Here is a 15232-nt window from a genome sequence, read left to right as displayed (position 1 = left end):
CTAGTAGCTTTGACATCATTCCTAGCTTCCTGGTTGCTTCCAAATCTATGCTTAGAAACCATGGAAAGCCTCTTTCCCTTCCTCGTCAAGCATTAATTAATTAAGGAGGTTGCAGCTGCAAGGGGGTAAGACAAAGCAATCTAGACTATTGCTTCCTATACCGGAACAACCCTAGAGTCCAAAATGAATGCACTCAAAGATGCGAGGAACAACATTAATTTATTATTCATCTGATCCACATCCAGATTGGCTTGCACGTTCCACAAAAACAGGTATGCCGGCCATTTTCCTCGGCCATCGTTTTCCTCGGCCATTTTCATGCAAACTCTTGATTAATATCTAGGCCTGCGGTAGGTTTGTAAATCTTTAAATTTTTTGAATAAAATATAATGATCGGGCCTTCACGGCTTGATAATCATGTCCTAGATTTAGAGTCTCCACCTCTTGTATTCACCTATCAAGTGAAGGTCTACGTCCCTATCCCATTTGTCCTCGTAAATAGAATGCTAGAGGAAAATGGAGCTCGGGAAAATATTTGTGCAGACTATCAAAGGAAATCACTTTGAATCCAAGAATTGCATCATAAGGTTTGAATTCTGAAATCATATGATTGAGCTTTGCTCGGGATAATAAACATATCAATATGAATATAATCTGAATTCCTATGACATGTTGCATTTGTATGACATATAACATGGCTCATGCATTGGATCCCTGTAAGTGGGTTTGCCCAACTAGAGTGTCTAATACATTGTCCAATGCATGCAATACATGGTCTTTAGGTCTGCTTTGCTTTTGGAAGATTCCACGTCGGCTAGACTCGTTTCAGAGTCTGAACATATGAGGCGGGTGTCTCCAAATCCTGCAGACACGTTTTAAGTGAAAAATAAAATCGGATAGGGTCTGAGCAGCGCGCGTGCGGGCCCCGGAACCGGACAATATCTGGTAGAGAAGCCCCATATTTCTCTCTCATATGGCCTCCATGTGGGCACTGGATGCCTCACGTGCCCCGTGCAGGCAGGGGCGTGATATTTGGTATCAGAGCCGAGGACGGCTCTAGTCCGAGAGTGGGTGAATGAAAGATCCCACATCGGCTAGACTCGTTTCAGAACCTGGGCGTATAAGACGGATATCTCCAAATCCTGCAGATATATTTTGGGTGAAAAATAAAATCGGGAAGAAGTTTAAGCGGCGCATGTGCGCGCGTGCGACACCAGAACCGAATATATTTAGCAGAGGAGCCCCGTGTTCCCCCCTCATGTGGCCTCTACATGGGCACTGGGTGCCTCACGTGCCCGTGCAAGCGGGGGCATGACAGCTTTTAAGTTCGTCGACTTAAACTATAAAACAATCATGCATAAATAAAATCTTCATTTCCTTAATTAGGAACCAAATTAGGACATGATAGCATTCGTCATCAAATATCGTATTTCCTTTTTTTATTATTTTTTGAATGGAATTGAAGAAATGTCCTATTTCTCTTTCTTTTCTGAATGGAATTATCCTATTTCGTCAAATATTATATTTCAAAATACATATCTCATCAGAAATTGAAGAATCTTCTTTCTGCTCCGACGAAGGTACCAAAAATCTAGCATAATCTTTTAAGAAATTCGAACCATCGTGCATTGTAAGGCTTTGATTCTATCAATGATGGCGATCACCTGATACAGATTGCTTTCAACAGAAGCTTAAATTACTCATGATAATCTGCTTCAAATCTTTGATATGTTTGTTACGCTTCTGATAAACTTAATAATAGAATTTAATAATAGTTATGCTTCTCAATGTTCCACCAGAAGTTGTAAATTTGACATTGTCTTAACTGCAGAAGCAGAATAATAAAATTCTATGATAAGAATGAACATTTAACATGGGAAGTTGCATGCTTGAAAAGAAAACAATACTATTGCATCCTTTAGAAGCAGGATCCCTGGGGGAGGTTATTTGGATGTGTCACAATTAAAACAAGCGGAAACAACAAGATGGTGAAGAACTGTGGTATTAAATGATAAGAGAATAGATTTGTTGGACAGTATTAGTGTCAATGTGAGTGAAGAAGCAGTTAGCTAGGCAGTTCATAATATGGTATAGTAAGAAGTGCCTAAGATCGTTAGAAAGGGAGAAGTGGTTTGGTAGGTCTCGGTGTGATTTTGATCTGATATGAGAGGGTGTGATCATTGCTATATCACCTGAGAAAGAAATCAAAAGTTCTTGTATTCAGTTTATTTTACTTCATAACCAGGTTTAGTAGTGGAAGTTGGCTTCAGAAAACATTAGAATTATATAATATGGATGTATTAGATAAAGGAATCAGATCATGCCAAGTTTTGGCACGCGAGGAATTTTCTAAATAAATATCTAATGTATATGTAGTGATAATGGATTTGACGTCTTAAAGCGAGTAGAGAAATGAACATTTAGCCTATGTGATTTGTCATCATGTTTTTTTAGCGGTAATCACTAATGCTTAACAAAGTTGCTTAGAATAAATCGTGCTACCAGTTGTTAAGATATCATCAAAGCCATTCCGTGGTGCATAAGAAGGTTTCGTTTCCGTCCATCTTAAGTAATAATTATAATAACAAATTCTCTAAGTTGCGATACATAAAGACAAGATTATTGCTTCTAATCTGGATTCCACTATTGAGGTCAACAAGTTAATTAACCATCAAGAAAAGCATTACTTTAATCCTAATTGAATCTATACGAATATTACAATTGTTAATCATGCACAATCTCACCTATTATAGTATATATGATCTTGAATATCACAATTGCCACATATTGTATGCACAACCTTGGTATATGAGTTCAGATCTACAAATTATGAAATTTGATTGTCATATTCAAATTTAGTATTAGTACCAAATCATAAAATCTTGCTATCGTATTATGCTATATCTGGTCCTTAGTATTTTTTCCATAATAATAAAATTTTATTGTTGTATTCTACTATATTTGTTCCCTCGGGTCAACAGATTCAACTTATTTTTATTATATCAAAGCATTTTTTTTTTATCAATCAACTTCTTTTTCTTGTTCTCCTCTCGGTGTTTATTTTTTTTGTCCCTCTATTCTTCATTTAATAATCACTGCTTCTTCTACTGTTATTTCTAATCTTAATGCTAATATAACATTACCGTTCTTTCTCCATCACTCGGATAACCTAGGCACGATTCTGGTCTCTTAAGATTTCACCGGTGATAATTATCCTCTACATAAACGTGTCAAAGGTGGAAGCTCCATAATCCATCCATACAGAAAATGAAATCCATACACTAAAAGGAGAAAAGACATAAAGCAGAGCAAAGGTCCAGCCCTTGCCAAGGTTGTGGCTGTAGCGCTCATATTGAAAGCAAAGAGCCCGCAAGCCTTATCGATCTGTCCCGCCTCCCCTTTTTTGGAGCAAGATAGTGGAAGTACAAGCCCTTAAATCTTCAATTCTTACGGTGCATTGAATCTAACTGGTGGTTTTAGCCTGAACGGACAATGAAGTCATCCTTTGTTAAATTAGTTTATGCCCCTTCTTCTAATCAACATATTGTTCTGCTGCTCTTCTTTTGCAAACCGACAAGTTTGCACATTGACGATTTGGAGTCACCCTCTCTCTCTCTCTCTCTGTCAGCACGCGCGCGCGCGCGTGCCCGTTTGCCTGTGTGCATGTGTTCAGGGATATGAACCTATCCCTATCTTTCAGTATTCCGGCAAAAGTTAAAGCTCCATCATCAGCTTATCCTGGACAAGAATCTTGCCACACCTCCATTCTAGCTACCATTATTGTACCATGTACCACATCAAAACATATCAACTTGTAAAAGACAAACAAAAAAGAAAAATATCTCCCACGCCATTGGCTGCTGTGAGGTGTGTGATCGGGACATGAACATCGTCTGACTTTATTATAAAAAAAAGAAGAAGAAATCATGCATCCATTTCAAACCACATGATCTCGACAAGACCAGTCCTCTAATTGACCCAGTAGATTCTCCTAAATAATTTTGTGATCTTACCGGGTCCATCTAACACCAGGCTCTCTTTGAGGCATCCCCTTTGACACCACTACACCCTTCCTGTTGGATCTCTGACCATACCCTCTCGAGACAAGGCAAAGTTTCTAAACAAAAAGACGGCCTATCTCATGACTAACAAAACGATCTTTTATGCTCTTTCCTTTTCCTTCTGACTTGATATCCGTGATTTATGCAAGTATAATTAATGTGACTGAGTTCAGTGCAACCCCAGGTGAGAATTGAGTAATATTTGCTGACCGAAGAATGGCTGGTTTAGCAAGTTGCACTGAGGGCCGTCAAACTGGTTGGAGAAGTTTGGGCAAATGAATGAATCATTGCGGTTCTTTGATGGGTTTAACACCCCATTGTTCTCCTCTGAGTAAATGTCCGACATTCTCTGGCGCTTTGAAGAGTTTTCAGCATTTGGAGCCGAGGGTTCTGCTTGGGGGAGCTGCTGAGCTAAGTTGTGCTTGCCACTGCTATCAATGAAGAGTTGGTTTGAACTTGGCGGACCCATAATGTAAGCGTGGTCTGATGATCCTGCCATTTCAGGCTGGTTATCAAATAGATGTGAGAGTGAGGAGTAGTCCTCAAGCAGTTCACATAAAGAGGAAGACTTATGCAGCCTTGGAGGGTTTTGTTGTGGGATGCTCGTTAAGTTTGAGTGGTAGTTGTCTTCGATGCCCGAGTCTTCTTGCTCTCGATCCATTGGTGGTGGAACCGACGGGAGATGGTTGCTCTTCTTGTAGATTCGACAAAGGACCCAGTCATCCAACTGTAAATGGAGAGAAGCAGAAGTGTATATCAATTGATATGATTAAAGTTTGCCCATATAAACCAAAAGGGTTGCACTAATTGTTCTGAGCATGCATCTATATGAAGTTAAAGATAATTAACAATAAATAATACTATTATTATAACAAGGACCCTTTCAACTTAAGCAGTCTCAGTCCTAGTGGTAGGTGGGCTGATCAATTAATGAAACTTATCTGTAATACACTGACTCGTATTTTAGTCAATAACTGATGCGAACCATCACTTGAAGTCCTTCTCATCAAACCCAAATTGAAAAAAAAAAAACAATGGTTGAGTTCATATCTACATGTTAGCCTATTCATTCAATAGCACAGCGGGTTAGAAAGCACTGGACGTCAGAACATTTCCAATCTAGTTAATCAAGTGAAGGGTGTTTTTGTGCCATCCACATCTGGAAGGACATCCACGCCTCATTTTCTTTAACCTGCAAGGGCTGTTTTGTCAACAACAATCCCAAAGGCGAAGGCTCGTATGGTTTAGACTTTATGCAAAGAAAGAAAATATCTTGGAAGTACGACAGCAGCAAGGAAAGAACAGGAGAAAAAAAGAAGGGTTCTCAAAGGAGGAGGAGTGGGATGAGATCACTTCCTCACCCTCATGGAAGAGTCTCTAAACTTCATGGGCTTGTAGTTGTTGCTGTTCTGAGCTTCAAAAAGGCGATACTCATGCATGATCCAGTTGGTCTTCAATCCCTTAGGTGGCCTACCCATGTAGAACACCAAGGCCTTCTTAACGCCAATATTCTCATTCCCTTTGCTCGTACGGATCGGCTTATCAGTCCCAGTTGCCTTCCAGTACCCAGATGCCGCTGCCCGGTTGGGGCGTATCCCGTTCGGGTACTTGCGGTCCCTCGGGCTAAAGAAGTACCACTCTCGATCCCCAAACATCGCCTTAGCTGAAACAGATATATTAAGAATCATTAACTACCAACCATGCACGCAATCATACAATCATGAATGAAATAAATAAAAAAAAAAGCGATAAGCTAGCGTGCAACACATGATGCACTTTGGCAGCAACGCTGCTGCTAAGCCCACTAACCAGGAAGGTCCCATGGATCAAACTTGTAGATATCGACCTCGGCGATGATCGAAACAGGGCACGGCACCGACGCTGCTCGATTCCTCAGGTAGTGAAGGATGAGCTCTTCGTCGGTCGGATGGAACCGAAAGCCGGGAGGAAGCGACCTGGGGTTGGACATGGCTTCAGAGGCAATGAAGGGGTTGGTTGGTCCCCTTCTTCTATCTCCGTCTCTGCGGGAAGGATAAAAAAGATATAAAGAGGAAGGTGTGGGAAGAGGAAGGAGGGGGGGAATGAAATTTTTGGTAGAGATGGGCGGGGGGTGCTTTAATAGTTGCAGTATTTTGTCGTTTAGTGTGGCGCTAACACGTGGGGTTTCTGGTTATCGCTGCAATCCCACGTATCAGAGGGGACGAGCGAGAGCCGAGAGGTAGAGGGGAAGATGACCACCCTCTGATGACGTCATCTGCCAGGTGTTAGGGACACTTGTCGACCGGATGTTGGTTGCCGATCTGGACAAGTTGATGTGTTTCTGGATAATCCTGGCCGTCCACGTATTCTGGTACGCTGCACTGCGATCTAGTAGGCTGATGCTCTTTGTTTGCGACGGTTGTCTGCGATCGACTTGGTTGGTCGGACCCTGGTCTTGGATCCTTATCCGGACTATCCGGTGACCAGGATTTTTCCCGCCGACCGTCCGATCTGGACCGTCCGATCAATGGAGCTCTGTACACCGTCAGAAGTTAAGCACGACACTCCACTGGGAAAATTGGAGGCCATGGTGTGGACGGGCGCCTCTCCTGATTGGTTAGCCCCCATCAACCAATGAGCCAAAAGCGAAGGTGGACTCTTCCCCTAGAAGACAACCGAGTTAGTTGTCCAAAATAAAGACTTTTATTTATTAATTCCGCCTACTATTTTTATTCCCTCTTTTCCTCTTAATTTTCGCCGATTCAATTCATTCGAGCACGCGAGTTAGGCTGGTTGGATATTTGGGGGGATAACCGTATATGTTTCGTTAGCACAAAAATTGTATTAAGATCATGTCAAGATGACACGTGGTGATGAGCATCGATCCCACTGATCACATCGAACATAGAACATCCCCATGCACAACGCCAAATATGCCACGTCGATGTAACGATATAACATACGTGCACGTGGTAGTCGGCCATTCGCTGCATGTGATATGTTACGTAGTGGATGGTCCGGCTGACCGGTTCTAGCACAAAAGCATGCATGAAGGCCTTTTTTTTCTCGAAAGTCTCGTATTCCTGCCGGACAAAATACCCCGGTCCCATTCAATAAATGAAGCTTTTCTTTAGTCAAGTTCATCTTAGTGTTAATCCACGTGGCTAAACTTGACACGCTGAGAGCACTCGAGAAAGAAAAGTGCATCTCGTTGTTTATGGGGGTCCCGGTGCTTACTAATTATAAGGTATGGGGTGGGTTTGGAGGATAATTATCTTGAGAACTAAAAGTTGGATTAGTGCCTGTCAATGGATTGGATGCTAGAACAAGCTACTTGCGATTCTGCAATGCTATGAAAGGGGGAATGAATTGCCGAAGCGGGCAGATGAGGGTGTTATTCTCATCTCCACGTATATGCTATTTAAAGCAACTTTTGGTTGCCATCCATTGATTCGAGTCCATTTTCCGATGATAGGTGTTATCCAGCTTGGAATGGTGGAATATATCCACCTTGGACGCATTTGTGACGAGACGATCGTGCTGACATTCAGGATGACGACGGCTTCCGGGGAACGTCCTGGACCTACCGCCAGCTTAAAAAAGTTGATGATAACGTCTCATATTTATATCGTTAGCCACATGACCACATCTGCAAGCTTTCGGTCATCCTCCAAGCTCAAAAGAAACTGAAGGAATTGATGATAAGGATGAAGAAGAATTTGAGAAGCCTGTCACAAAAGCGTTAAAAGAACCTGTTGACTAGCCTAAATATGAGCACCGTATATAAGAGAGAGAGAGGGAGAGAGAGAGAGAGGGGATTATCCTAACTATTGAGTGACCATTTATTCCTAGAATGCTCCTATAAATTGTTGTAGGCTGCCCACACGGAGATCATTGCATGGGCTTTAATATGTAAAGTGCGATGCGATGTTGTCTAATGAGTTTTGACTATGTCACCCACTTAATTGATTTTGTGTGTGCGTGTTTTTTTTTTTTTTTTTGATGGAACGGAAAGCAAGATGCCACCCGAAGCCCACTTGATTGTTTATAAGGTGTCATGAACACAAACAATCATTACCTCAAAGGCTTGCACTCATTGGTCCCAAAGTTATGTTGTGAGTTTTAAGGCACGCGCATGTAATTTTTAGCAACCAAGATTTGACTGGTTCAATTGCTTGTTAGTAATGTTTAGTTGCGTGATTATCTCCTAGATTCATGGAGTTGTGTACGGAAGCTAAGATAAGAATTTCAAGTCAGAGTCTGGCGGTTGGAATGCTGGATGTGGTGTTAGATGCAGTACAAGACAACAGTTCAGGATGCGGTTGCTCAAGGAAATTTCTTAGTTATCTTTGGGGGTTGTTGGAATTGTAAAGAGACAATGTGGGCATTATATATATATATATATATATATATATATATATATATATATATATATATATATATATATATATATATATATATATATATATATATATATATATGCATATGCTATAAAAAAATATTTTTTTAGTGTTTTTTAGAGTCAATACCGATATTTATAAGCATCGGCACCGACGCTTTCAAAAACATTGCAAAAGCGCCGGCAAGAGGAGAGTGGAAATTTTTGGAGGGCGGAATTTTTTGCAAAAATGGAAGCTTTGTTGACACTTATAAGCATCGGGCTATTTTGGCTTTCGCCGGCGCTTATAAGCGTCGGCTTTTGCCGAACAACCTCATATATAATATTCTTTCAAAAATTGGGAGTTTGTTTTACCCTTCAGTCGATGAAGAAGCATGATCATGTCTCGAAAATCCAAGCTTGGAAATATGTTTCTTTTACAAACTCCATGATGAGATGCTGCAACAAATGAACATATAATTTCATTTGGGTGCTAATATTTTTTTTTTAACAAATTACACTAAAATACATATAATCTCATTAATGATATTTCTTTTACAAATTACAATAAACTTCAAAAGATTTCCTAACTCCATCTAGGGTTCCATTTACAAATTACAAATTACAAATTACATCACCTAACCCCATTCCCAACCACTAGCTACTACAAACATAATATAGACTAATGCAATATGAGGATGTTTCTTTTCTCCCCTACTTTTACCAACAATTGAAGTAAAAATTTTGATTTCCAACCCCGCGGTTGAGTATGTCCTTGTACCTCACGATGGAGTCGAGCTGCTTAAGCTCAAGCTGCTGCCGAAACAAGTTGATGAAGTCATTGGAGCGGGCGTCCACCTCCCCTCCCGCGTCCTCCTCTTCCGCCTTCGCCTTTCGCCACCCGGTCCTCAGCCTTATCGTTGTCGCCCAAAGAACCACCTCCGCCTTCTCAACCTCGATGTGCAAGAACATCGACTTGTTGCTTGCCGATTTATCTTCACGGCCAGCTTCACCGGCGCCTCCCCTATCGTCGAGCGAGCGTCCGATTAGATTTAGATGAACTAGTGGTGCTCCTCGCTGGCGAGATCGGCCTCCAGGGCATGGATCGTTTTTGCGGACTCGGAGACGGCAGGATCCGGGGCTAGAGTTTCCATCCTCCTCCTCTCTCTCTCTCTCTCTCTCTCTTTCTCTGAGCGGCTAGGGTTTCCATTGCTGGAGGATTGGCTTGTTTATAATGGAGACTTGGCAGTTGAGCGTCGTGGGGATTCTGACGATGCTTTTAAGCATCATCTAGCCCAAGTACGCGAGTAGGATTCCAACGACGCTTTTTAAGCGTCATCTCCTGCTTTTCTTTTTGGCCTTCGACGGCGTTTTTAAAAGCATCATCTATGCTCCTTTTTTTTTTTCCTCTGAGGACGCTTAAAAGCATCGTCTTAGTATTACCCCTGCCGATATCGCAACTTAGAAGCATCAGCAAATTTTAGTGCTGGAGCCAAAAATTGCCGATGCATCTATCTATCGTCGGTACGTACATACAAGAGCGCCAAAAGCCTTTTTGCTCGCCTATAGGCTCATGTGCAACCCATGAGAGGCCCGTCCTTTGGCCTAAACAGAAGGCATGGAGGGAAGGAAAGGTAAAAGTTTGTTCTGTAAAAAAGGGAAGTAAGACCAGTAGACTACTATACAAATTCTAAAATATCTTGTTGTTCTCGTGTGGATCCTTGGAGTAACATTTCATGCATGGACATCTCATGTCCCCATGTCATGCAAGTCAGTTCCTGTTGTCCCTCCTTGATAAAGCCCAAGTTGCCGACCTCATCCAACTTGCAAGGCCTCGCATGCCCTCCATGTGAACATATAAACTGCATCAAGACCTGAGTCACATGATTCTCATTTACAAGCACTTGTTTCAACAAGCGCGAAGAAAAGAAAAAGAAAGCACTTGGGCGGTATAAGATGATGCGAATGCCCTTCCATTGTGGGAGTCAATGGACCCGTTTGACTTTTTCGTATGCCTGTTAGAAAACCTAATTGCTCAAATTAAGCTAAAAAGAAGAGCACATCTTTTAGAATTATATAGTCCACTCGGAGAATGATAAGAACATATCCTGTCACTGATCTCCTCTTACCATTCAAAGCTAACAAGTGATCCTTATCCCTTCTTGACCTCAGGCCAGGTAAGCTTAATTAATTACCTGTTCTCCAGGAAGCTTCAGCGGTGCTGTCCAGGAGAAGAATAGTAAACGTGAACAGCCGCCAGTAGAAAAGATTAGGATGGCCGATCTTTATTCCCAGCATGCGATGGATCGGGACATTAATTAGTAGTAGTTTTCCACGTGTGGTTAAAAAACTTCGATGCGCTAACGTGTTCCTGGTTGGCTTCACAAAGTTCTAGGCTTGCAGCATTTCCTTTTCTAAGAGCAGCGGCAGGACCATTCATTTCATAAGAATGATGGAAGAATCAAACATGTGAAAAATCTTAAGAGAGCAACTTCCAAAAGCTTAAACATGAAAATTTCTTGCAACCATAGAGGTGTGCAATTAACCACTACTCTGAGATGCTAGCTTGCGAGTTGTAATCTTTTATTAGTTTTTTTCTGGGGGATAAATTAATAGGATATCCATGGTTTGAATGGAATGGTGGGAAAAGACTCATAGTATTTAAACGACACTAAGAAGCCTACAGAATGGTAAGAAATATTACATATGTTGATATTATGGTGGTCCTAGATTGCGGGCTTGTGACAAATCATAAATATGTGATGTTGACTTTTGTATCCATCATTTTATTATTTATTGAGACAATGTTGGCCATATCACTAATTTTTAATCAAAAAAGAAGAACGATGCTGTTTGCATCGTCAGCCGGCCTCTTCACTTTGATCTTATATTTCCTCACTCTTTCCAATTTTCACATGGAAGAACGTACGTAAAACCAAAAGTATATGAATTCAAACCAGATTGGTATGCGCACTATCTGTCATTAATAACTCTTGTTTTTGAATTCAATGAACTATCATGAATCAACTGGTAGCCAGTCCAAGGGGACTCCACAATGCACGAGATGAAGCATGACTTGGGGTGGATGAGAGAATCCGGCGTGGAACTTGAAGTCTTGCACTTAGAACTTGAACTTGAAGAACGAAAAGTATCATCTTATTATAGACTAATTTTAGGTGCACGAGTGATTGCTGATCTCTAATTAAGTACGTACATGGTCCCAACAAGGCACCACTTCTCAATCATTTAGGCTTTTGTATAGATAAACGAACCAATTATTGGCCGAATTACCTCTTAGGTCAACCATCCGTGCGAACAAGTTGAGCTCCCGAAATTGTAGGCCTCCGTTCCAGTGGAAATGTCTGACTGCATTCAATCACGAGAAATACGGTTCACATGGAATGGGAATTGGTCCAACAATGGCTCGCTGTTAGAGGAGATAAGCATGGGCTCCGGTGGCCCACAGCCGGGTCCAACCCTTATCTGACTTAATACTTTTTTTTTTTTTTTGTCTCTTAGAAGAATTATCTGACCTGTACACTTAAAAACTCATGGGTGCAATAAGTATACCTAACTGAAACCTGTACCACACAGGAGCTGGCTGGCATGTACCTCGTTGAGCTAGGCATCTCCTTGATCCTAACAGATACATTGACAATCACGATTCAATAATATCAACCCTAGCGTGCGATGTTTAAACCGAGCCATGCTGGATGGGATGAATGATCGATGAAATCCAAGGCTGAGCATTAGAGCGAAGGAATCGGCACCTTCTAGCTGATCTTTTTAGATAAGATTATAGATTACTAGGGGTCGTATGAGAATGGATACATCCTCTAATTTATGTAGATTAGAAAATACTACAGCACTGATTTTTTGAAAATTGACCATAGGCTGATTATGGTATTGTGAATGGAATTGATTAGATTTGGATCCTTAGCCTATAAAGAATATCAGAACATAAAGAGAAAGGATATGAAGACCCGTACATGCTGATATATGTTTAAGTTGATATTTGTTGCACCGTGGAGAAATCTGATATATTTACATAAGGCCAAGGAATGCAAATAATATATTTTAACTAGTCTTTTTGGATGAGAACCTTAACCTTCATATTTGAAGATAATCCTATTTAGAAACTATACTTTGATCAAAAGTTTTCAATCCGCCGAATCATGGCTAAGACTAACTCGTCTTTTCCTTCAATGTTCATTTTCTAAGACTTTGTGCTTTGCAAACAAGACCTGACTAGGTGTGAAGAGACACCCTATTTCCCTTCTATCATTATAAACTGTGGAGAAAGAAGAGGATCAGAAGAAACACAAGGCAAGGTTGGATCAGCTTGTCATGTCTCTGCGATGGAATATATGGCAGGAAATGAACAATTGAATACTTTGGAAGCATCACTTGACGACAGGTATTGGAAAAGGCTTGTTGGGCTTTGTGGAATGCATTATTGCATTACCTTTAAACTTTAGTAAGATTCTAAGAACATGTTTGGTTGGAGGGAGTTGGGCTCTAGTATACAAATGGGAATGAGAGGCTCCCAATTCCAGCCATTTAGTTGGAGAAAGTTTTATTTCCATTTTGATTCTAGAAGAGAATGTGGATGCTCTAATCCCTCGAAACCCAATCTTGATTCTCTCGTACTATTGAGATCGCATTTCGATTTCCGTCATGAATCAAATGAGTCACAAAATATGACCATTTCGATTTCCATTCTAATCCATTCTAGCTCCAATTCTGATCGCGAACCAAATATACCTTAAATACTCGTACTACAATTTCTTTCTGTCTTCCTCTTCTACTCCTCCTTGGCCATTTCATTCATTCTTTCATCGTTCTCTTGTAAAATTTATGTCAATTTAATAAATTCTCATGTTTGGAGGTGGGGTTTCCCTCATTCCTTTAGTTCAAAAAATATGTTTAGACCCAACCGTCCTAATGATCGGTGTCAAGACATCCTAAGTGCAAATGGGTTGGTTATGGAACTAAATATCAAACTGAAAGCCCACCCATGTAAAATTAGGTTGAGCTAGACCTGCATTTGACCTGACCAAGTGATATCTTTTGTTGTGATCACCTATCGGATGATGCTCATTTGGACCAAATTAATATGACTTAGTTTTCCCACCTTTTTCACCGCCTCCAAACCCTAGCTTACCTTTTTGTTTTTTTGGTACCTTCATGCAAATTCGCTTGAAAACCTGCAAGTGATATGAATGTCATGATTGTGCAAGCATGCACAAAGCTAATATTTTGTTGGAAGTCGAGTAGTTCACACTGTGCTCAAAGCAACATATCCATAGGCGAGACAATCATTATGCCTCTTATTGGCGTGTCGTCGTTTAGTACGATTATCCTTTTAACTTTAGTATCATAACCTCTTTAAAGGGATTAGATCGTGGAACTCTTATTCCAATCATGCAAATTAACTTTTGTAAAGTACGTAAGTATGGATAAGTTTGATAATTTGGTCAAGTGGTCAAGTGGAAAGTAGGGAATTTGCCCACCGGCAAGAAAACAAGCTTGGTATTGGCTGCTTTCTCGACCAAAGCTCCAAGCATGTGCCTAATTCCTTGCAGAATATCTTCTTCCTGACGATTTCATTTTAAGAAACGAATTAGAAGCTTCCTCTGATCTTTTTTTTTTTAAATTTCTGAAGGTTCGTTTTGGAATCCTACCCATCTTTTCTTTATGCTGAAATGTCCATTGGATGCCAGGATAAAGAGAAGTTTTTGTTAGGAGATGGAATAGTATGAAGAATAGAGCTGGAGGAATAAAACAGCAAGCAAAACACAAGAATACACCAGATTTTTAACGTGGTTCACCCCAAGTTTGGGCTACGTCCACGAAGATCCCGCTGATGATTTTCTATTCGTTGAGAAGAGTACAAAACAGAGGAAAAAAGAACCAGGGAAGAAACAACTTACTTCCCAAAGAAGACAACCCAAAGACTCACGTTCTTAATCTCTTCTTTTTTTTTTCGCTCTACAGTGCACTCACAAACCCCCACCAATCAGGAAGAAGAAAACTCCCATTTGCTCACCGCACACCAGGGGAAGAAGCCCCACGTCATTGTGCTCATCACCTATTTTTGAAACAGGTTGTTTCTCTGTTCTGTTGCAGAACCCACACACATCGGCATCCCCACAACTTCATCGCATTCTGTTAAGAAGATAAGGTCTTCTACCATGATTTCAATGGCATGGTGACACGTGGCATGCAAGATTAGTAGGATAGAGTTGAATACGGCTCCACTGCTTAACAAATCTCCCACTTGGAGACGTGATCAAAAAACTCTTCAAACAACGTCTTCATCTTAAGCATAATGCTTGTGAACATGAGCCTCAACATGTACTATAGCTCAATCAAGCGGGATCTCAATTCCGTCTTCATTGTGAAAGACCAAGAGAAGCTGAGCATGCCTTCAGCTTCTCAATTGTAACTACCTTGGTTAACATATCTGCAGAATTTTTGCTGGTATGGATCTTCATAAAAATAAACTGACCATCCTCCAAAAGAGAGCGGATAAAATGATACCTGATGTCTATATGCTTCGTCTTGTATTGAAATGCTGAATTCCTTGCAAGATAAATCGCACTCTGACTATCAATGTGCAATTTAACATCTTTTTGCGGATTTCCCAATTCTGTCATCAGGTTCTTAAGCCATATTAGCTCCTTGCACGCCTCCGTTGCTGCAACATACTCGGCCTCTGTAGTGGATAAAGCAACTATCTTCTGCAGCTTTGAAGCCCAACTGACTGCTGCGCTGCCCAAAGTAAACACATAACCTGTGGTGCTTTTCCTGC

General features: G+C 40.9%; 1 protein-coding gene across 1 annotated transcript; it reads right to left on the bottom strand.

Moving 5' to 3' along the window:
* Window positions 1-3872: 3872 nt before the first annotated feature.
* On the bottom strand, window positions 3873-6263 carry LOC103702204 (NAC domain-containing protein 2-like). Its single transcript, XM_008784537.5, has 3 exons — window positions 5871-6263; window positions 5423-5724; window positions 3873-4788 (listed from the first exon to the last, which is right to left on the bottom strand). The coding sequence occupies exons 1-3, from the start codon at window positions 6028-6030 to the stop codon at window positions 4231-4233; spliced, it is 1020 nt and encodes a 339-aa protein (XP_008782759.2). The 5' UTR covers window positions 6031-6263; the 3' UTR covers window positions 3873-4230.
* Between the last annotated feature and the right edge of the window lie 8969 nt (window positions 6264-15232).

Source organism: Phoenix dactylifera, chromosome 8, assembly GCF_051530095.1.
Source record: "Phoenix dactylifera cultivar Ajwa chromosome 8, Ajwa_hap1_PhDact_Kaust_v1.1, whole genome shotgun sequence".
Taxonomy (NCBI): Eukaryota; Viridiplantae; Streptophyta; class Magnoliopsida; order Arecales; family Arecaceae; genus Phoenix; species Phoenix dactylifera.
This window is presented reverse-complemented; position numbering and strand designations above follow the sequence as displayed.

What these genes read in the sequence shown, in the direction of transcription:
- LOC103702204 (XM_008784537.5), bottom strand. Translation starts at nt 6,030, where the DNA reads ATGTCCAACCCCAGGTCGCTTCCTCCCGGCTTTCGGTTCCATCCGACC. An exon ending in TGATCCATGGGACCTTCCTG is followed by an intron (nt 5,725 to 5,870) that starts GTTAGTGGGCTT and finishes TATCTGTTTCAG; the next exon opens with CTAAGGCGATGTTTGGGGAT. An exon ending in TTAGAGACTCTTCCATGAGG is followed by an intron (nt 4,789 to 5,422) that starts GTGAGGAAGTGA and finishes CTCCATTTACAG; the next exon opens with TTGGATGACTGGGTCCTTTG.